The sequence below is a fragment of the Hemiscyllium ocellatum genome, chromosome 28 (assembly GCF_020745735.1).
Source record: "Hemiscyllium ocellatum isolate sHemOce1 chromosome 28, sHemOce1.pat.X.cur, whole genome shotgun sequence".
Taxonomy (NCBI): Eukaryota; Metazoa; Chordata; class Chondrichthyes; order Orectolobiformes; family Hemiscylliidae; genus Hemiscyllium; species Hemiscyllium ocellatum.
Window position 1 is genome coordinate 11,071,000 of NC_083428.1, and position 23,472 is coordinate 11,094,471.

General features: G+C 42.4%; 1 protein-coding gene across 1 annotated transcript in view; it reads right to left on the reverse strand.

Annotated features, from left to right (window-relative positions):
• Positions 1–2,188: 2,188 nt before the first annotated feature.
• The window catches only part of LOC132829082 (ephrin-A2-like), a 367,146-nt gene continuing 345,862 nt past the window's right edge, over positions 2,189–23,472 (reverse strand). The window contains exons 3-4 of the mRNA XM_060846388.1: positions 12,933–12,998; positions 2,189–2,346 (exon numbers count right to left, since the gene is read on the reverse strand). Of these exons, the coding sequence (XP_060702371.1) occupies positions 2,231–2,346; positions 12,933–12,998 (182 nt within the window). The 3' untranslated portion in view covers positions 2,189–2,230. The remainder of the gene's footprint in view (positions 2,347–12,932; positions 12,999–23,472) is intronic.

A 23,472-nucleotide genomic window follows, 5' to 3' on the forward strand; every position in this document is an offset into this window, starting at 1 on the left:
CTAACAAGACAAGGGTAAAATACTCGCTGTGGCTGGTCAGCAGACACGTGGAACTCAATACCTCACTAACTCAAGCTACATCTTAAAGCATATATTCCTACAGAATACCCTCAGATTCTCTCTGCCCTGAGAGCCCTGTCCTCTCACTAAGATCAGGGGCTATTTGGCTTTATGTGCAGTGCTTCAGCACGCGAGTCAATTTCAGCTGCATTGCACTAGAAAATTGCTATGGGGGTGGGGAGCACCAGGTTGAGAGTTTGTGTGTGGGCAGTATCAGTGAGGGGAGAATGTGATCACCAACACTGACCTATGTATGCATTTTATGCATATATTATATACAGGTGTATATATGCTATATATACATATAGCAGATGTATATATTTGATACACACACACACACACACACACACACACACACACACACACACACACACACACACACACACACACACTATTCTCAATCCAAGTTCGGAGAAATATCCCATTGCGTGACAGAAGCAGAATTGCCACAGCAAGTCATTCAGTCGTCTCTAAGCTTTAAATACAGCAAAGTGATGAGAAAATAGACACAGTATCTGAAAGGGAATTGCATGTCGCAACTTTCTGATAACTTCAACTTGCTGGATGCCATACTTCCCAGCCCCAAGGAAGCCTCTAGCCTGACATGTCCTTCACAAACGCTTTGTCTCTCTGAGTCATTCGTGACTAGAGGCAAAACATCCCTGTACTGACCACTGACTAAAACTTCAGAGCTTTAAAGAATTTCACCATCTTTGCCTGTAAGGCAAAACACTAACTTATTGTTGTAAAACAAATAGCACGGATTTGCAATATATATATATAGATATATATAAATATCTTACAGCCAGTCTATCCATCTTTTAACATCAGAGGTGACTTTTCTTACAAAGTCTTGTGCCTTTGAGGTGTTCATTACCACTTCAGCTCTGCAGAGTTAAGCCCTTCCTCCAATTCTGAGGCATTGTACAAGTATTTGTATTATACAACTATCCACTCAGAAATTATTCCCTATGAGAGTAGTGGGTAGGGTTACCAATGCTTCAGGACTGACCTGGAATCCATGGAATTGGTTAATCTCTGCAGCGAACAACCATGAGGCAAAATCACTGGGGTACCATGAATGATTGCAGGTTTTGTTTTAGTAACTATAAAAATATTGGGAGATGGAATCACAAAGAAAGCTATCTGACTTCGCAGGAGGGAGGTCGTGTGTTGGAACTTCCAGGAATATATCCAACCAAGGTTAGCAAACCTATTGGCAGGCAGATGCTTAAAACATTCACAGGACATTTCTGCCTGTTCACCATTTAAACACAGATGATGTGAAGTTGCTTATTTGAAACGGAGCCGTGGGCAGAGAAATCTTACTCTCAATGTTTGGCCACTGATTGCGCCTTCTGGGTTATGATATGCCAGAGCACTGTGGGTTTTGGGGTTTACAGGAGAGGAAGTGGCACCCATTTTTACACCAGCAGGAGACTATTGCCAGATTAGTACATGAGACCATCCATTGCAGCATAGCAATCACACTTTAACCTGCAGCGAAAATGCCACAGTTTCTCCCCACCCCTGCTGAACCCAACTCCCCACCCTGACAAAGTGACAGCTTGAACTACTAACCCCAATCCAGTCCAACCTCCTGCCCCCTCTAAAACTTTCATTCAGCTGAACCTCCTCCTCAACTCAATTCATTTGCAGAACAAAAAGAAAACTGAAAGCAGGAACTAGCAAAGAACAGTGTAAATTTGTGGCTGCCTACATGGCGAATGGTGTAAAGAAGTTGCTGTTAAAGGAGATGTTTGGGGGGAGGGGGGAAATGGTGTGGATGACCGAAATTCCCAGAAGTCATCTAGGCTTCATCCTACTTGAGTCTTGGCTTATCAATGGAATGAAGGGTTGCACCAACATAGATTCCATTTGAGAAAACTTGCGTCTGGAGACCTCCATGGAGATACTTGTTGCTATATTTGGGTACTTTATATCAAACCCAAGGGGGCCCAAGGCAGTGCTTCACAAGAAAATGAGAGTTCCCAGTCTTGGAAAGCAGTAATGGAGCATATCTGTCCCTCAAATAATTTGTGTTGACGGCAAAGTTTCTCAGAAAATGGAGTCTCTTCCATGTGAACCATGTCAATTCCACTGCTGCCACCATTTTGGTTTCAGTCACTTATGTAGAAATCACTTCTTTCATTCTCTTCTTGTTTGTGTGCTATGATGTGAGAAATAACAGGAGGAGAGCTGCTGCTACAATGAACCAAGAAATCCTAAAGGTCGTGATCCCATTGTTATTGTGATACGGTTCAGGCGATTCATATATAGAATCATCTGCAAAACAAAGAAAAGAAAGTCAGCATTTTCAGCACTTTTCATTTTCTTCATGAACCCTGCAAAATCTAATAACGTAATGGGCAAATTAAAGAAAAAGCTTTACAATATAATGATTTAATCACATCTGAATGTCCCTCACATGTAAAGAACTACTTTGACACACAGTGGCTGCTGGCTCTGTAGCTCAGGCACCAAGGCATCACTTCTTTCAGCTGTATTCTGTTTGAAAGGTAGAATAGGAAGGCTAGAGTCTGGAGATTTGGATCTTTGGTTGCAGAAACCCCCACCCCCAAGGATTGGCCATTTTGGAGTTTTGATTGCTTATTGTCCTGAGTGGTGATGCTGTGCTCACACAGGAAGTCCAAACAACCTTAGAAGTTGAAGGAAGAGAGACTTGGCCCTTTGAGCCTGCCACACTAAGATCACATCTTCCAACTTCAAGTTCCTGTATTATATTCTATCCCCAAGCACCTTTAGTATCAAATATATTGTATCTGAGGTCGAGAATTCCAAAGGTTCATGACACTTTGAGCCAAAAACATTTCTCCGTATCTCACCCCTAAGTTTCCAACCCATCGTGATCTCTGTGTGGTGAATTCTCAAGCCAAGGGTAATATCCCCTCAGCATCTCCCCTGTCAAGTCCCTGAAGAATTTGGTATATTTCAATTAGATCACCTCTGATTCTTCAAATCTCTAGGAAATATAGGCTCAATCTCTCATCACAGGCCAATCCATTCGGGTCAGGAGTCAGTCGAACAAACAGTCATAAAGTGCATTCGGAACCTACTTTCAGTTCTGTAAGTGGGAAGGTCCAACTCTAATCTTTCAGCAAAGACTTATTTTACGTATGGATCTGAAATTAAATGCTGGGTATTTGTTTCATATTTGCCATGGTGTGTGAGGTGAGTCACTGCCCATTTTGGCCTTTCATGCCAACATCACGAGGATAGATTGAAGAAGTTATAACTGTTCTCGTTGGAGAGAAGAAGGCTGAGCGGAGGTTTGATCAAGTCGTAAGCAGGCTGGTTAGAGTAGATTGGGGAAACTTGTACCCATTTGTGCAAGCAAAAAAAAAACAGAATTAAACATGATGTGCAAACGAAGCAAGGGTGATGTGTGAAAAACCTTCTCAGACAGTGTGTACTGGTTAGTAGTATGAACCTCACTGACTGGAAGTGCCATGGAGATAGCTTCAATTGAGGTATTCAAGAGGACATTGGATGATTATTTGGATAGAAATCTTCTGCAGGGACAAGATTGGCAAACAGTAATAGTATTGATGCTGGCACGATAGGCCAAATGGGCTCCTTCCACACAGTAACAAGTCTGTGATTCTGTGATTATAAGCATGCACAGGCTCGATGAAAATGCAAAGTAAATCACTCTCTACTAACTTGTACCCAAGAGCGGCTCAGTCGCTCAGTGGTTAGCACTGCTGCCTCACAGTCCCAGGTTCGATTCCAGCCTCGGGTGACTGTCTGTGTGGAGTTTGCACATTCTCCCCGTGTCTGCGTGGGTTTCCTCCGGGTGCTCCAGTTTTCTCCCACAGTCCAAAGCTGTGCAGGTCAGGTGAATTGGCCATGCTAAATTGCCCGTAGTGTTAGGTGAAGGGGTAAATGTAGGGGAGTGGATCTGGGTGGGTTACTCTTCAGAGGAGAAAGTGAGGACTGCAGATGCTGGAGATTAGAGCTGAAAATGTGTTGCTGGAAAAGTGCAGCAGGTCAGGCAGCATCCAAGGAGCAGGAGAGTTGGCGTTTCAGGCATGAGCCCTTCTTCAGGAATGCCCGAAACGTCGACTCTCCTGCTCCTTGGATGCTGCCTGACCTGCTGTGCTTTTCCAGCAACACATTTTCAGCTCTGATCTCCAGCATCTGCAGTCCTCACTTTCTCCTAGAAGATTTTAACCTACTGTGAATCCTCTTGCAAGGATGCCTTCCTTGAAGAAGCTCTTTTCCTCCCTCTACAAGGATACCAACAGGGGTGTGTGTCTCTATGTGCGTGAGTATGTGTGCGTGTGTGTGTGTGTGTGTGTGTGTGTGTGTCTCCCACAGCTGAGAAGCTAACACTTGTTGCCTTCACCCGCAGTTGAAGAAGAGACTTCACCGAGACAACGTGACCAGAAGACAGAAGCCTCACCTTATGAAGGATGCCTAGGCCATTAAGAGGGTGTAGAATAGATTCTTTAAAATAAATAGCAGCATTTAAGGAAAAGAAAAAGGTGAAGAAACTGAACTGTTTCCAATGGAACAAAGAAGGTTATGTGGCAATCTGATAGAAGGGTTAAAAATATAAGAGATTTTGATAAAGGTCAATTAGATAAAATTAGCCAATGAAGTGGAATGTCTCAAGTTAAGGATTACACTGAAGAAATACACAGAGGTTCAGAGAATGTTTGTTTACTCATGAACTATATTGTCAGGAAGTAGGCTATTCAATAACAGAGGAGGCAGAATTAATTATAGATTAATTTGAAGAACAAAACATAAAAGCCCAGCAAAAATGGGATCAAGGGGTGGATATTTAAAGGCAGAACAATGGCTCAGCTGGGAATCAAACTGAAGGATCAATTCCTGAGAGAGATAGCACTGGCATGTGGGGCTGAATGGCTACAAAAGACCCTTAACCTTGACTTCTTCACATGATCAGTTGCCTTGCACTGTGAATTATATAACAACTAAAAGGAAAGACTACACTTGGCATTTTAAAAAAAAAGTCCTGTCCCCAGTGACAATGATATAAAATAGGAACAGTGGATCTGAAGTACTGGGAGTGACAGCAGCAAATAGATTCATTGTGTTTTCTTTATTTTATCAACTCTCTGAAATCTCCACAATAAAAATGAGGGGCATTCCAAGGAGCCTACTCTAGCAGTTTGACTCCCCACCGCCCAACCCTCCCCACCACCGACAGGGAATTTTAGCCAGATTTGGAATTCTGATTCTACCCATCACAATGTCAGAATAAGCACTGGGAATAAACCAGGTGGGACATGCTGTGCACTGAGGGAACCTTGAAGGCAGACTAAAGATGCCTGACTGACTGTGCATGCTGTAAGTCACCAACAGTGCCAGTGCAATGCCCTCACTGAGCTCTGTTCCAAGTCAGAAGCTTCAGGCTTTTTAAACAGTGCTCTGGACTGTAGCATGAGATGCAGAGGGATGCTCAGAGCTAACAATCCCTCCCCGTCATGGTGGGCTCTGCAAGTCTTACAAACGTGAAGAAAGGCCTTATTTAGAAGACTCTCCTCCTTGTCTTTGGTTGATGCTGCATTTGGACAAACCAGGCCCCTCGAAAGGACCACCAGAGGCTGAGATGTTAAGAAAAAGGAGCTGTCCTTCCGACACCACATTTACTGATTGCTTCCTCCTACTTCTGCTTAGGAGCATGAGCTCCCCTCCTTCCCTTCTCTGATTCCAGCTACCCTCACTCTACTGATTGCATTACCATTCCCCAAACCAATCACTTTCCTTCTGCCCTTTAAGAGGTGGAGGTAAATTCCATATGGGGTTTCAAAAAAAGCTCTGGATATATATTTGAAAGTGATTGATTTAGAGGGCTAGGCTGAAGAATGGAATTAGCTGGGTCACTCTTTCAGCAGTCATAGGATCTTACAATTTCTACAGTGTGGAAAGAGGCCATTCCGCCCATCAAGTCCCACCGGCCCTCAGAAGAACATCCCACCTAGGCCCAATCCCCTACCTTATCCCTGAATTTCTCATGGCTAACCCACCTAGCCTGCACATCCCTGGACACTATGGACAATTTAGCATGGCAAATCCACCTTAACCTGCACATCTTTGGACTGTAAAAGGAAACTAAAGCCCTCGTAGGAAACTCACACAGACAAGGGGAGAATGTGTAAACTCTGCACAGTCGCCCAAGGTTGGAATCACACTGGGGCCCTTGGTGCTGGGAGGCAGCTGTGCTAACTACCATGCTGCCCCAAGTCTCCTACCTTAATAAGCTCTCTTCTCCCCTCTTCCAGTGAAGTATCACTGAATCATTTGTCTTCATCTCATTATCCAGGAAAAGTTAAATGTTATTAAAAATTATTGATAATTCTCTGCAAGCATTTAACTTGCGAGTTGGTACACACAATGGGTCAAATGGCTGCCTCTATGGCTTCCATGATTCTATGCTGTTATGTGATGGAAGGCAATGGCCTAGTGGTATTAGTGCTGGATTGTTAATGTAGAGACCTGGGTAATGTTCTGGGGACCTGGGTTTGAATCTCACCATGGCATTTGTGCTCAGTAAGAATCCAAAAATTGACCATGAATTCTTTGTTGGAAAAACCCATCTGGTTCATTAATGTCCTTTAGGGAAGGAAACTGCCATCCTTACCTGGTCTGGGCTACATGTGACTCCAGACCCACAGTAAAGTGGTTGACTCTTAACTGCCCTCTAGGCAATAAATGCTGGGCCTGGCCAGTAATGCCCTCCTCCCATGAATTATTTTTTAAAATGTGGCATGTTCTCATAACCTGTGATTATTTGGAGCATGCTTGTTCAAATTTCTGCATGGCTATTACATCTGCCGAGCACAACTCTGATCAGTAGTAAATGTGTTGCTGGAAAAGCGCAGCAGGTCAGGCAGCATCCAAGGAACAGGAAATTCGACGTTTCGGGCATAAGCCCTTCATCAGGAATCACTGATTCCTGATGAAGGGCTTATGCCCGAAACGTCAAATTTCCTGTTCCTTGGATGCTGCCTGACCTGCTGCGCTTTTCCAGCAACACATTTTCAGCTCTGATCTCCAGCATCTGCAGACCTCACTTTCTCCTCTGATCAGTAGTAGTAAGGGGGAAGGGGCAGCATGTATAAACAGCTATCAAATACAGATTTCCCAACTCCATATGCTCATGTTTAGACTAGAAACTGATGGATATAAGCAGAAAATTCAAGCTGTAGTTTTAGCAGCCCACTAATGCCCATAGTTTATATCTGAACCTGCTTCAGTATGACTGGTTACGCTGATTAAAGAATCAGTCTTTTGCCTCCTGCTTTAATAAGCTCTCTTCTCCCCTATTCCAGTGAAGCATCGCTCAATCATTTACCTTCATCTCATTATCCAGGAAAAGTTAAATGTTATTAAAAATGTCACTGGTTATTGATAATTCTCTGCAAGCATTTAACTAGTGAGCAAATTAGTGTCAGCTTCCTCCGTTCATAAGGCGTCATTAAGCAAGATTCCTAGAGCACTTTTCAATGGATAATGAAAGATTAGGCTCCATGAAGTTTAACAATTAGAGTAAGGTATGCGTTAGAAATATTTATGGTAATATAAAAAGTGACTTACTCCCAAACTTCGGATTTAAAATCTGTTTCAAGGTTTTAATTTCAATCACAATTTTATTTGAGAGTCTTTATTCTTGTGTGATGCTGATGATGTATGGGAGACAATGCCTCTTCCAGTTTGCAAACCTTGAATCTAAGGAAAGCCAGTTCCGAGGACCCAGAAAAGTATGAATTATGAAGTTGTTGCGAATTTGCAATCTTTTCATTCAATTTTATTTTCATACTCAGCCACTCCTTGTCCACGAGAACCAATTGAATTCAGTCGATAAATTAAGAGAGGCTTTTTTTTTGCAAAGAACTGATGGGCTTTCTCGACGTTTTACAATAACTAGACTGCAGACGTACACATTTTAAAAACTGGTTTTAAAACAATGCAGACGCAGTGGGAGATCTCCCTGAGGCATTGCTCGCCAGGGTTGCAATATTTTCCAGCTGCTGAAGTACAGCTGGAGTTTGCTGCCCCTTTCTGACCACTGCTCCTGTAGAATGTTAGAACAGAACTGTGTCACGGTAACAGCACCGAGGAGGCTAATCAGCCCATTCTGTCCATGACAGATCTCAAGAAGAATGACGCTGCTAGCGCCACTCCCTTGCCCTTCTCTCCTCGCCCAGCCCTGCAGTTTTTTTTCTCTCTTCAGAGATTTTCCGGTTTTTTTTTCTCCATCCGCATTGTTCATGAACTCACAAAGTGCATTGTAATTGCGCCTGCTTGTAAATTCCTGGCCCCAGATGGAAGCCAGACTGTTAGGGTCAGAGAGAAAAACAATCCTCCACTAAAAGCTGCCTAAAAGCAAGCAGGAAAGGACTATCCTTCCAATTCCATGCTGTCTATAGGGTAGGCACTCCGACTGCAATCGCAGACTTGTCAGGAGCACTGTCAGAATTGACAATCTACATATTGGCAATTCTGGGGTTCCTTTCTCTCTCCTTGTTGTATTCCTGAAGTTGAAATTATGAAGTTTGAACCAACAGGCACTGGTGCACATTGTGCACTTTTGCTTCAGATTTGGAGACAGTAAAGTGTAATGTAGGGACATGGGGAAAGCATGAGGAGAGGAACATTAACACAGTGGTACCATCTTTATAGCAATTCCCTCTGGTTAAATTAGAGCTCCTGATTCTTCTCCCTGCATGCAGCAAAATGCCCGGAATTTAAAAATGAGTTAAAATGACATTGTATAGGAGCGATGAGAGATGGAGGCAGGAGTGCGGTTTCTCGTACACCTTTCAGTGAAATGGAAGATAACAGGGCACTGGGAAAATGTCTGTCTTGCATATCCGAACTGACATGCTGTGCATTTTCATCATTCACTATTTTCACGAGATTTCAGGGGTCGATTGCTCTTCAATCTTTCAGAAGGAGCAGTTGCAATTTTTACTTTCAGAGATTTGAGATTAGACACTATTGTTAGACAGCATTCACTTGGACCACTCCTTGGAAGGCAAGCACCTTCCTCACCACTAGACTAATGTCAGGGGCCCGCAGAACAAGTTAAACATTAATTGCTCACGTTCAGGCATCAGTTGGTGGTAGAGGGGCCGACCAGGATGGCTTCCTACTGTTGAATGAATGGGGGTGGAGATAAGAGGGCAATGGGGTTCCTAGCTGCCCTTTCTGCTTAATTTAATGTGTCCTATCACCCCGCATCCCTCAACCATCAAGCCTGCCGTAAGAAAGGACACAAGACTATGTTCTCACTCTGATGGCAGCTCTGTCTCAAGACCAATAGTGCAGGCAACAGTTTTGTCTTTCAGTGTTGCGATCATTGCTTCGCTAATATTATTTTAAAATAGGTTTTCTGCTCCTCCCCTGTGACACTCATCCAGAAGGTGCTGACTCTGACTGAGAAACTGAATCACAATCAGTAGCAGGAGTCTTGACACCTCCTGGCTTGGCTGTGGCAGCCCTCCAACTACTCGGAGTTCAGATCGGTGGGCTTGACAGCACTCTCCAATCTGAACAGCTCAGTCTCACACCACAGAAACCACAAGGCTGCAGCCATAGAAGGTTAGCATGGTGGGATGGTGGCAAACAGGAACCAAGGTGAGGGTTAACATTCATTTTGTTACTGCTTAGCTCAGTCAGATCTAGTTCCTTCAGTCCAGTTGTTCAACAAGAGATTCCTATAAGGTCAGTGTGGATTGTGTCCTTCAACAGGGGAAGAAGGGTTTAGTACAAAGATGTGAAGCAATTATTGCACAGTCACTGAACCCCAGACAGCTATGTAAAAGCCATGGGGCTTGGCTTCACTGTATGTGGGAAGTTATGATTGCCTGTGGGAGAGATTTTACTATCTCTACATCTGCCAGTGAGTAACTCAGACAGTGGGAGATGTTCCAAGTTCCCTCCCCTGACCCCTCACTCCTCCCTCACTAATGTAACAGACCCTTGCTCACAAGAACAGTAACAATCCTCTCTGCTGCATGTGCGCGCGCGCGCACACACACACACACACACACACACACACACCAATAGCTCAAAAGCCTGTACTTCCTTTACCATCATCAAGATTACAGGGTCCTCACTCCTGCCCCACACAGAGGACCGAGAGTCCAAGAACCGTTGTATTTTACAAGAGATCTTTGCCGTTGGTTCAAGGGCCCTCACTCCACCATACAGCCTTATTGTGAATTGAAGGTTCAAACATTAGAGGGTCCACAAGTCCCAAAGGATTTTGATCATGGTTTTAAAGTTACACTCTTATACTTGATAATCCACATCTGCATCAGCAGTTTAAATCTCCTTTGCCCAACATCCTTACCCAATTATTGTAAGGTTAACATTTCCAGTCAAATAAAGGACAAAAAGAATGCACACACTAATGTTCACATAATTTCAAGCCCACGGTCTCTTTATTCTTACTTGATTTAGAATATTTACTCTCACGAGACAAATGTCATGTCAATCGGTCTGATGAGAATTGAGAAATAAAAATAAACAAATAAACTCCGGAATAAAATAATCATGAGTTTGATATTTAAAAACATGGTATTTTGAAATTTTACCAACAGTCAAGCCTCATATTAATTGCAGAATACAACAGACACACTTGACGCCTCAGTCTGATTGGATTCTACTATTAGAAATGGTTGGTTAGAGAAACAGTAAAAGATTGTTGCAAGTACCACCAGGATTATTACAATATTATTATAATCCTTCACGAGCTAGGAATTCATGTTCCCTCAGTGCCTAATTGTTATCCCAGTCAAATTTTGTCTCCTTTCCCTCCCTCTCCTCTCCCCCCACATAGTAAATTTAATTGCCATTTCATATCTCTTATCCCAGATTTTACATCACTTATAAACTTTAAACATGAACATTAAGGCAATATTTAAGAAATGCAATAACCCTGGGTGTAACTTTTCAAGACAAGGATCAGGAGAGACACAGCAAAAGGAGAGAAAGGGAGGGAGAGAGACAAGAGAAAGGTGAGGCACTGTGATATTACTGACCTGAAGCTTCAACTGAACTGTTGTTTACATCGAAATCACCTTCATTCACCCCTACTGCTTCCATACAACTGTCTACGACAGAAATAGAAACAGCAGCTATGTGTCAGTGTGAGGGTGATTTTCAAAGCATAGGGTTAGTGAGCAACAGAAAAGGGATCCCGTTTCAAAGTCCCCTTTTTGAACTACAGCCTTCAAAAGAAAGTTAGATGTTAAGGGACAAAGTATTAAATAGTGCCAGTGGAATGGTAAAATTCATGATTGACTTTAGAGGAGTCTTGTTTTTAAAACAAGATTCCAGTGATTAACAATTTGATGTTGAGCTCTCAAACCCATCACACTTGGCCATAAGTGATACACAGGGGATAAACCATTAGATCTTTACCCAGAAATGAGACCACACACTGTGTGCACATACCTTAAATCCCCATCCCTGTAAATAAATCTTAAGCTAAAACTGTGACTAACATGGCCCTAAATTAAAGGCCTTCCCCTAGAATCAAACCTTAAACAAAAGCCAGACCCGCTGATCTGGGTTTTAAACTAATGACCCACCCCTAGAACTGGATAATAAACCATATCTCTGTCCCTGCTTTGTGGCAATCCATAGTTAGCACGTGGAACTGGGCCTTAAGCTAAACATGTCTTTCGGGATGAGATCTCCCCATTGGTGATACAATTGCAAATTTTGATCTCCAGAATTTACCTTCAACACAATATACAAAATTCGATGAAACTCCATTTTAAATTTAATGTTTCACATCCCCCAACCTGAATTAGACGTGTTCAGCTTATAGTCTCCCTTCAGTTCAGTATCCATTGTGTAGGGTCTAGCCACAGTAATGATTCAAATAGATCTTCATTATGGTGGCTTCCTGAGGCTCTTCAACCAACACTTTGCTCCCATAAATGGCTCTGCTGGCTTTTAAAATCCCACTCACCATCAATGCTTTTGCCATCAGTCGGTTTTCTCAGACATGTTTTGCCTAAAATAAGCTCTCTCCAGGTAGCATCCATGATTATTTGAACCATGGCTCATGTTGGGATTTTGCTATGAGGTAAGGAAGCAATCCTTGAGACTACCTTAGACAGAATGGGAATTAAACCCCGGGTCCGTGATATTATTCAGAACCACAGGCTAACTGCCTGGCCAACTGAACAGCACCCCGGAATCCATTAAGACTGCCAAAATCATAGGTAACTTGATCGAGTTCTCTGTTATTTTAAATTGTTAGGTTTAAGACCCAGAATGAACATTTTGAAGAGAAAACTGTCTTTTGATCCAATGCAGTCAAAATGACTCAGTTTACATCAGTTCAGTTTTCTGATCGAAGTTATGGTTATCCTTATGTGATTCATACCATTCTCCAAACTATCCTTTTTGATATAATGCCTCAAATTAAAGCTGCATTAATTTTCCCCAATGATGAGCTTTAAAGATTTACTTGCCTCTCTTAGTTTCTCAGCAAATCTCCTCAAAGCAGGCAACTAAGTAACTCGGTGCTGTGTTTTAATGAGGCACCTGAGTCTAACCCACTCTTACACCCCAACCACCCAAGATCAACTTAAGACTGAAGCTTTGCAAAGGGCATCAGGAGTGTCCTTGGTACATGGATCAATGCAGCTTGAAAATTGAGGTATATCAGTGAAGATGAAATAAAGTGGAAGAAAATGGCAGCAGAACAGGGAGGGAAGAAGAAGTTAGAACAAGCAATTATTTTAGCGTTACTCTACTGATTCAGTTTATTGATTTAGTAGCATCAAGCATGCAGTCTTATAGGAACAATATCAACTACAGATTTTAGAAAAGACATTCAAACAGACATCACTTACTTGTTGGTCGGACGTATACTTTTAACTTTAAGCAGGGTTTCCCAACAATATTAGGGTGAGGTGAAGCTGGGGGAAAAAAAACACAATGAAATATTATTAGTACTTCGTACAATCGTGCAGGTAATAAGGTTTCCTGACTTTTTTCACTGAATTTAGATTGACATTTCATTCTAGAACTAAAAATGTACTATGTTACTGGTGATGAAGTTTAAATTAGCCCTCTGCTCTAATGCACATTATAGATCCCATTATATTCATTAGAGAGACCATAGCACCCATAAACTTTATAGCACTACACATCCTAGAGTCAGTTAACACCATTCACTATAGAACCATGGCACAATTGAACATAGATTCCATATCACTCTTCCTTATAGATCCAGTAACTTTATTAACTATAAAGCACATTGCTCTTTTCATCACAGGCCCTATAGTTCTATTCACTATTGATCAGATATCCCATAGCTCAAATTATTACAGACTCCATTTTACAACGTATTATCAAGCCAATATCATTATTGAACAACAAACACAAAATTAACATTTTAGGTCCAATGACCCTTTTTCACTTGACCCAGAATGTTAACTTTGATTTCTCTCCACAAATGCTGCTAGACCTGCTGAGCTTTTCCAGCAATATCTGTTTCACTTTCTGATTCCCAGCGTCCACAGTTCTTTATGATTTTTATCCACCATTGAACAAAGCATGCCCTTGCCAACATTCTACCTATGGCCAAAAACAGCTTAACAAACAAAGCACACTACTGTCTGTGGAATGATGCTGTTGACAAAATGGCTGCATGCAAAACAACAGTCATTAATCTGCTGCATGGGAAGTGTCCTAAGATATTTTGGAAAATCACTGTGACGGGTTACACGCAATGAAGTTCTTTCAAAAGGAAGACCAGTTTGTTGAAATCCAAGACTTTCCCATTACGGTGTCCACATTTGTTTCGAAGAGGCACATTATTTTCCTGTCATATGCCTCACTTGATAGACGGATCTGAACATTTCTCAGTCTTCGAGTAGCAAAGTTTTTGTTCACATCTATTCGAAATTTACTTTACGCTAATTTCCATTTATGCCCTCGGGTCCTATTTTCTTGTCTTACCTTTGAAGTAATAATCTGGGTTTATCTTACCTATACTATTTAATATTTTATATAATTTGATGAGACGTTCAATTGAACATCTCTTTTCAGAATAATTGCTTTAATAATAGAACCATTGATATATCTGCTACTAAAGACTGGAGTCGTAAGCATAATTGGTTATATTTATTAAATATTTAATGTACTAAATTACCCATTTTATAATTCCTCTCAAATAGCTTCAAATAAAGGAACATTCTTCAATTTTCTCCTCTCTTGAAGGTCGTGCTGCAGTTTGAAGAAACAAGCAGCCCTTCTCCTCAGGAGCTTGCTAGCTTGCTGTGAAGTGCATCATAGCCTGATCTTTAGTTGATCATTCACAAACACTTTCCCAGTAGGATCACGGGATGCTGATGAGGAAAAGGAACTCCTGCTAACTCCTTGTCCTCGCTGTAAAAGGGATTGAGAGCTGGGTTTTTTTTGTGCCTTAAGTTAATTCAACATTCAGGTGAAAGAGAGGGCGAGAAACTATACTGAGTGAACACTTAGGGATGCGGTGTCTTGCTCGTTTTAAGTCAAAATTGAAAATTCATCCACTTTCCTGCAAAGCCAACCTCACCCAGTACATCATTAGGAAAGCTTTTCCGCTGCATGATATGCCCTGTTGTACATTGTTTCTGAAACATGAGGCCTAATTTCTGGTCCGACTACCACTGTAATAGAAAGGTTGCTCACTGGGGCTCTGAATGTTATTGGCATGAATGATAAGGTCCTGTATCCTTAAACTGGGTCCCCTGGCTCTGGACTCCCTGGTCATTGGGAACACCCTTCCTGGGGTTACCATTTCCAGTACTGTTAGAATTGTATTGATATCTATGAGATTCTACGCCTGTCCCACTACCTCATTCTAAATTCCAAAGAGTATTGTCTGAGCTGATTCATACATCAGTCCTGTCATCACAGAAATCAGCCGATTATATAGTAGCTAAACTACAATAAACCATCCCAAGGTAATTTGCACAAGAGTTGTTAAACAATAATTCGATACCTCCTCACATACTTAGGTATAAGGAAAATGAAAGAGGTGACCTTTAAGCATTATTGTAAAGAGAGAAAGGATTGCACAGTTTTAGGCAGGAAATGCGATATAGTTTTATTTGCAAATGCTCTCAGTAAAGATGGCAATGGACTGCATTATCCTTCCCTCTCGATAGTGTGGACAGCATTGATGGTTTGAAAGAAGGAGCAGAAGCGAAACTGGCTGTATTTTTAGATTTAAGTGACAACAGGAGCCTGTATAAAGGTCATGAAAGAGTGACCTTGGAATCGTTGAGATGAAACCTGACATGTTGCATTCACAGTTACCACAGTGCCATCACATGTGGCTGGAAAGGGGTTAAAGCATTTTGAAATTCTAAAAGGAGTTTGCCCAGATGTCAATCTCTGACTAAACCGAGCGCACTGGACCTCAACAGTATAAAAAAAAAGCAAAATGAACAAAGCATGGCCAGGGTGTGCTCACCCAGTGAGACGAGATGAATTTCGTTTTTGTCCTCCTTGCTCCTTTGTAGTCAGCTGGGATGTCTGTAAAAGCAGGTCTGATAGACAAACCCTTTGTCCAGAGATAAGAGTGTTGCTCTGTCTGGTTCTAGGGTACGGCAGTACAATGTAGCGAGATGGAAAATCAGGTTCATCTTACTGAAGGAGGTCGAGTGTCTTGAAAGTACAAGGCCTTCAGAGGATGTTCAATGTGATCAGACAATGGGAGCCCACATCCGGACTTGTTTCACTGTCACTCACAGGCCCCCCTTTTGCTCACGCTCCAATGTGACTATCAAACTCACTCCGGAATGAACAGCCAGCGGGTCAAAGGTCATTACTCTTTCAAAGGTATGATGTCGTTCTAAACTGCAACTGTTGGAATTCCTGTTTCCACAGGGACTCCTGGTAGTTGTATATGTATAGGGTCAAGTAGTTTGGTCGATGGCGGTATCCATATTGTAAATTACAACCTCTAAGTAAAGTAGGTTAATGCCTCCATTAACATAGCAGGTCAAGGTATTTCAGGGGAATTTGATGAATGTTTGTGTTCTAGAATTTGAAGACTCTAATCTTAAAGCAAATATGTTTTCATAATGCAATAGCAGTTATAAGACATATAAGATTATGAAAGGATTGGACACTCTAGCAGCAGGAAACATGTTTCCGCTGATGGGTGAGTGCCGAACCAGAGGACACAGCTTAAAAATATGGGGTAAACCATTTAGGACAGAGATGAGGAGAAACTTCTTCACCCAGACAGTGGTGGCTGTGTGGAATGCTCTGCCCCAGAGGGCAGTGGAGGCCCAGTCTCTGGACTCATTTAAGAAAGAGTTGAATAGAGCTCTCAAAGATAGTGGAATCAAGGGTTATGGAGATAAGGCAGGAACAGGATACTGATTAGGAATGATCAGCCATGATCACATTGAATGGCGGTGCAGGCTCGAAGGGCTGAATGGCCTACTCCTGCATCTATTGTCTATTGTCTACCCAAAGCTCTCTAGAATTATATAAATATGTTTTCCACTCATGTACTTTCAACAATATCACCCACCAGCAAATTAGTGAACAGTTCGACCAGATGATACCAGTAAAGTTGTGAATGCTGTCACTGGAGAATAAATATTGGCAATCTGTTTAACTATGGAGGGAGGGCCCAGACATCAGAGCTGAATCCATCCTGATATCAAGATCTGCACAATTTTGAGTATTTGTTGACCCAGATGAACATCTGGAACAGGAACTAGGGCCCAGCTTCCTCTCCCCAGTGTCGGGGCATGAAGACTGGTTGAGGCAGCTCTACTGTTGAGTTAGACAGAACTGAGATCAAACCAGGGGTCCTCAAGAGACTATGACAATAAGACAGTCAATAACTAGTCCAGGATAAACTTCTTTCAGTGGACAGTGGTGAGAATGTGTATAATTTTGGTTTCCTCAGGTTAAAGAAAGAATCACTTGCCTTAGAGGGATTACCAGGAAGGTTGACTAGAGTGATTCCAGGGATAGGCTATTGTTCAAAGAGATGAGATTAAGTAGATTAGGGCAAAATTCCATTGAGCGTTTTGATTAATTCACAGGATGCCGGCATCACTGGCTAGGCCAGCATTTATTGCCCATCCCCAGTTGCCCACAGAGCAGTTATGGTCAACCACATTGCTATGGGTGTGGAGTCACATGTAGACCAGACCAGGTAAGGCACATTCCTTTTGTAAAGGACTTTAATAAATGGCCTTTTCCTGACAATTGACAATGGATTCATGGTTATCGTTAGATTCTTACTCCCAGATTTCTTTTCGAGTGAATTGAAATCCATGGCAGGATTTGAACGTGTGTCCCCAGAACATTCTCTGGGTTTCTGGATTAAGAACCCAGCAATAATTTCCCTTAGCCATCACCTCCCCTACAATTTCAGAAGAATGAGAGGTGGTGTCAACAAACTACATAAAATTCTCAAAGGGATTTCATAGAATATATCCATGGAGAACGTTTCCCCAGCTAAAAAATCCAGAACGATGGATAACAGTCTCAGAATAATGAATCGGCTAGTTAAAATTAGCATGGATGTAATGCCCCTTTCTCTGTGTTGTAGATATCTATGGCCAAATGACTGAGATAAGAAGAAATGTCTTCACTTAGGGAGTTACGAAACTATTGAACAGTCTACCCCAGAGATCTGTGGATACTCAGCTCTTGGCGATAGTCAAGACAGAGATTGATACACCATCATTGGCTACGAAGAAGAAGAAGAGCTACCTATTGAGGTAGTGGGGTAAATTGATGGAGAAGATCAGGCCGGATTTTGCTGCATGGAAGAGCGGGCTTGAAGGGCTGAGTGATCTACTTCTGCTCTTTGCTGTGATGTTATCACATGGAGTGAGTGAGCATAGTCACATTCAGGATGAAGCTAGATAAGTACATGAGGGAGATGGGACTAAGATATGATGACAGGATTAGATGAACTATTGTAGGAAGGGGGTCACATGCAGCATGACCATCAGTGCAGACTTGTTAGGTAAATGACCCAATATTTGTGCTGGCTGTGTAATTCATACTCCCGTAGTTCACCACCAGGTCTAGTGTTATTCATGTTGTCCTTTAATTCTGATGGATTCCCACAAACACCAGATGGAAGTTATATCAAAAATATTGGCGTAAACCAGATATTAATTAACAATCAAGAAGGATTCATATAAAATTCACTTCTCCCGACAGCTGTTATTTCATTACAAAGAACAGAAACATGTGTCAATAAAACACTTAAATAGCATTATTACTGGTAATGAATAGTTTATACCAGATTGTTGCATATTTTTGTATATTAAGTTCCAGACGAACAAATGGTTTGCCTCTCCAATGCCTGGCAATTAACAGCTCCATTGATGTGGGCCTTCGTTTTGTTCAGAGAGTATTTTTTTCTCTCTAACATCACTGCAAATTGCAGAGTAATTCTTTACTTTCTCTTTCTTTGCGATGGGTGATGTCTATGTAGAGCAAACACCATCACCCTATTTCAGGGAACCCCTGCGCCCACATCAAACAAGCACTCCCTAGTGGAGTACAGGATCAAATTCCCTCTCTCCTGCTCAATGACCCTTGGAAGAGCAACTGTGTGACCTGCCTTCCTCTCCCCACCCCTGCGGTGCACAGCTCTATCTGAGTAAAATTGCCATCATTGCTGAATTATAGCTCCTCAGGAGCTGGATTGCAAGGAAATAAATTCAATGGGGAAGACCATTACGTCCAGAACTCAGACCAGTGGTGCATCCTCTCAGTTTGAATTAGAATCCCACCAATTCCTCTCAGGAAGCGGGCAGAAGTAGCAGCTATTGTCCAGTCCGGGCTCCTCTCTCTGTGCTGTAGATATCTACGAGGAGAAAGTGAGGTCTGCAGATGCTGGAGATCAGAGCTAAAAATGTGTTGCTGAAAAAGCGCAGCAGGTCAGGCAGCATCCAGGGAACAGGAGCTCTAAGAAGGGCTTATGCCCAAAACGTCGACTCTCCTGTTCCCTGGATGCTGCCTGACCTGCTGCGCTTTTTCAGCAACACATTTTCAGCTGTAGATATCTATGGCCAAATGAGAGGATGGAGCTAGATTTTCTCTTGGCCTGATGTGAAAGAACGCTCCATTTTGAAGAAGGGTCACTAGTCCCAAAACGTTAACTCTGCTATCTCTGAGGTTTTCTGATTTTGTGTGTGGATTTCTCATTCTACATTGGAGGCACTTCAGACAGCATTCAGAGCTATTGCTGTTGATGTGGGACTAAAGCTGCATAAAAGACAGACTGAATCTGAGCAGCAGCTTCCCTTCTCTCATTGGACATTTGTAAAATGATGATAAATAATTCATTTTTATTCCCACTCCGATTTAGAAACCTTCTCTCCTCCAGAAACTTTGATACTACCAGCATCAGCTGTCGCTCGATCTGACAACGATGTCGACTCAGGGGTGGGGATTTTTCCCATGGGTCTTCACGTGACTGAGCAGTCGATTCCCGACTGGCAAATCTTCAGGCACCTGAGGCAAGACATGCCACCAGGCAGCAGGATCCATAGACAAGGATTCATTTCCTTTCCTTTTCTGCAGTCGCTCTGCCTCATCACGAAGATGGTTGGACTCAGAGCATGTCAGCATTTTAACGGCAATCTTTAATGCCAATGCTGACACACTTCAAGGGAAGCCTCAGAGTATCTCCACCGGACTTTATTCATCCTCTCCTGGATTGTTGACTATTGTTGAGTTGAGACATCAGAACCTGGCAGGAGGGAAACCCTTCAATTCAATCAGACAGAATACCCAGCCCACTGCGGTTGTTTTTGAGGGTGCTTTGCCTGAATGGTGTGAAGCTGGCTTCAAGAAGGACATTAATCCTTAATCAAGGGTCCTCCCATTGAATTCCAAGGAAGAGGACCAAAGTCCTAACTTACAGTGCAACTGCTGTCACACTTCTCCTGTACTGCAATGATCAGATACACAGAGGGTGATACGTGTATGGAATGAGCTACCAGAGAATGTGGCGGAGGCCGGTACAATTGCAACATTTAAGAGGCATTTGGATGGGTGTATGAATAGGAAGGGTTTGGAGGGATATGGGCCGGGTGATGGAAGGTGAGACTAGATTGGGTTGGGATATCTGATCGGCTTGGACGGGTTGGACCGAAGGGTCTGTTTCCATGCTGTACATCTCTATGACTTTATGACTCTATGTAAACTGTGGATTAGCAACACATAAGGGCACTAGAGATTTTCTGTCAGCGGTAATGATTGTGCAATAGCATTTCCACAAGCAGGTTTGCTAGATTGAAGCACTTGACCACAAGTGGCCAGTGATAAACAGGGCCAGGCCCCACCAATTTGTAAATTGTCAGGGAATATCTGCAGCAATGGTGTTGAAATGTTATTGGTGTGAAGGTCATGCTTAAGTGTATTACAAGCCCCTGTCAGCAGCGTGCTTTCTCTTTGTGAAAGTGTTCCATTGTTCAGCTGTTAGATATCTCACATTGGGGGGAGGCGGGGAGGGGGGGGTTGTCTGAAACTCCTAGCAGAGTTTTTCTGCATGATTCTCATTCTACTGTGGGACTGATGGATGGAATGCCACATTGCCTGATATATCTCTTTCGTGGCTGGGATGTTACACCAAGATTCTATCTCCTTGTTCTCAGGAATATTAAAGATCCTATTGCACTATTCAAAGCAAACAAGGGAACATTCTTCTCTCAACTAATAATAGAATCAATTAACACAAGACTGTGGTTAAGCTTCAGTCCAGGCATTGTTGTAACTGAATACAAGAGCAGGGATGAGTGTAATGTCTTTAGGTATCAGTAAAATGACACTGAATCGCTCAGATTGTTGTAAAATGCAAGCGGTTCACAAAGATCCTTTAGGGAATGCAACCATCACTACAGATACTAAATCTTACAAGTCCCTAATGCTACCACAGCAGGTTTATATGCACAAGGACTGGTGGTTACGGGGGAAAGTCCAGCACCATTTTCTCAGAGTTAAACAATGAATGCAAATTGCTGGAAGCAGCCCAACAACAAGTGGAATGAATAAAATAACCATTTTGTTCAGTTCTTTCATGGGAGGTAGGCATCGCTGGTTAGGCCTTCATTCATTGCACTTGAGAAGGTGACAGTGAGCTACTTTCCTGAGCTGCTGCAGTTCGTGGGGTATAAAGACACCACAGAGCCATTAGGGAAAGAGTTCCAGGGATTCTGGTACAGTGACAGTAAAGGAGCAGTGATATAGTTCCAATTCAGGGTGATGTGTATAGCTTCGAGGGGAACTTACAGATTGTGCCCTTGTCTTTCTACAGGTTATGGATTTAGAAGGTATTTTTGAAGGGGCTTTGGTAAGTTATTACATTGCAGTTTTTACACTACGTGTTGATTGTTGATTAGATTAGATTTGAATCCCTACGGCATGGAAACAGGCCTTCCAGCCCAACAAGTCCACACCAACCCTCCGAAGAATAACCCACCCATTCCCCTACCCTGTATTTACCCCTGACTAAGGCACCTAACACTACAGGCAATTTAGCGTGGCCAATTCACCTGGCCTGCATGTCTTTGAACTGTGGGAGGAAACTGGAACCCCGGAGGAATAGTTACCCGAGGTGGGAATCGAACCTAGGTCCCTGGCGCTGTGAGGCAGCAGTGCTAACTACTGAGCCACTGTGCTGCCCTACTGTTCTGTTGTTTAATAGAGTGGCAATCATGTGGGCTGTTATATTTTGGATGGCATAAAGCTTCTTGAGTTTCGGTGGAGCTGTTAGCAGCTGGTTTTGCTTTCCTCCTAGTTTTCTGTACAATACTCCATCACATCCTGACTAGTGCCTTGTAGATAGTGGACAGACTTTGAGGTAGCTACTCACTGCAGTATTCCCAGCCAATCACCTGCATGTCTCACAACAATATTGATATGGCTAGTCCAGTTCAGTCTCTGGTCAATGATAATTGGGGATTCAGCAATGCCAATGTCATTGAATGTCATGGGGAGATGGTCATTGCCTGGCATTTGTGTGACGCAATTTTTTTCTTGTTGTTCACGTCACACACTGCTGTTGATGCAGAATGCCTGGTGTCTTTTTGTGGGGTAACAGAACCTTTCAAAGTTATCTAGCATGTCAGATTCATCGACACAACTATAGAAAGACAAATGCAGATATTGTATAGCCACTTAGTGATACCATAGAATGGAGACAGTTAGGTACTTCTCACACTTGTAGATCACATTAAATAACTGGGGTTGACTTGATGCAAGAATCTGGTTTCCAGCATCTGCAGTCATTGTTTTCACCACCTTAATGCAAATCATTCCTTTCTTCAGCTTCCACACATTTTACTTGTATTTTACTTGAGAATTATTCCTGAAGTACTCACAAGACTAGTTGCTGAATTGAGTTCAGAGACTCTATAAGTTAAAACCACAAGTCCCATCCCCGACTTGATACAGTGATGTCAATATTCACTGTGGTTCTGTAATTGTGACTTGCAAGTTCCAATTGCTCAACACATTGTTGGTTTTGATATTGGTCCACGAGTGTTAAACGTAGAAGGGAATGCAGACAGTGACAAAGACATATGTCAGGTCGAGCAGAACATGTATGAACTATAAAGATGTCACCATACCAAAATCTAAAAGCACTCAATCTCAGGAGCCTGTTCAATAGCAGATGTTAGCAGCTGGTTTTGCTTTCCTCCTAGTTTTCTGTACAATTGTTTATGTGATCCTCCCAGATGCTGTGGTCACTGTGATCTTGCAACTCATCTTTAAAGAATTTTGTAATGAATAATGACAAATTTCTGCTCAGTTACCATTAGTGAAGAGTCTCACTTTTACAAGTCAACAGTACTGCTTTATCATGTGAATGTGTAACAGCGATTTGCATCCATTTAAGATTTTTCACATGGAAACCTCCTGGTGACTGCTTCACAGAGCTGAGTAGTAATAACCGAATGTATTGTATTGAGGAATGTTTTGAAGAAATTGCTTGCTAAAAGATGAGAGAGAGGCGGGGAGGTGAAGAATAGGTTACACTGTGGACCTAGGTTTTGAGAGTGCTCTATTCCTAAAGATGATGGGGAGAGATGTAGAAGGTAGTGGCAGAGGTAAGGAGGAGGTTGATGCAATGTTAATGAATCCAGCGGGTTACAAATTAGTACATTGGGGCTGCGTGGGGGTGAAGGAGAGGAAATGTTAGACAGGGATTTGAAATAAACTACGGTGATAAGAAATCAATAAGGTTGTGGAAGACAAGAGGGATGGGTGGTATGGAATATCCTTTATAATTAAACATTGCCTTCTCTGCCTTTGAGAGGCTCTTTAAAGAGGCTCTTTTTGGCCAAGTTTTTGGTCACTTGTCCTCGTGTCTCTTCATGTGGCTCTGTGTCAGACTTGGTTGGATGA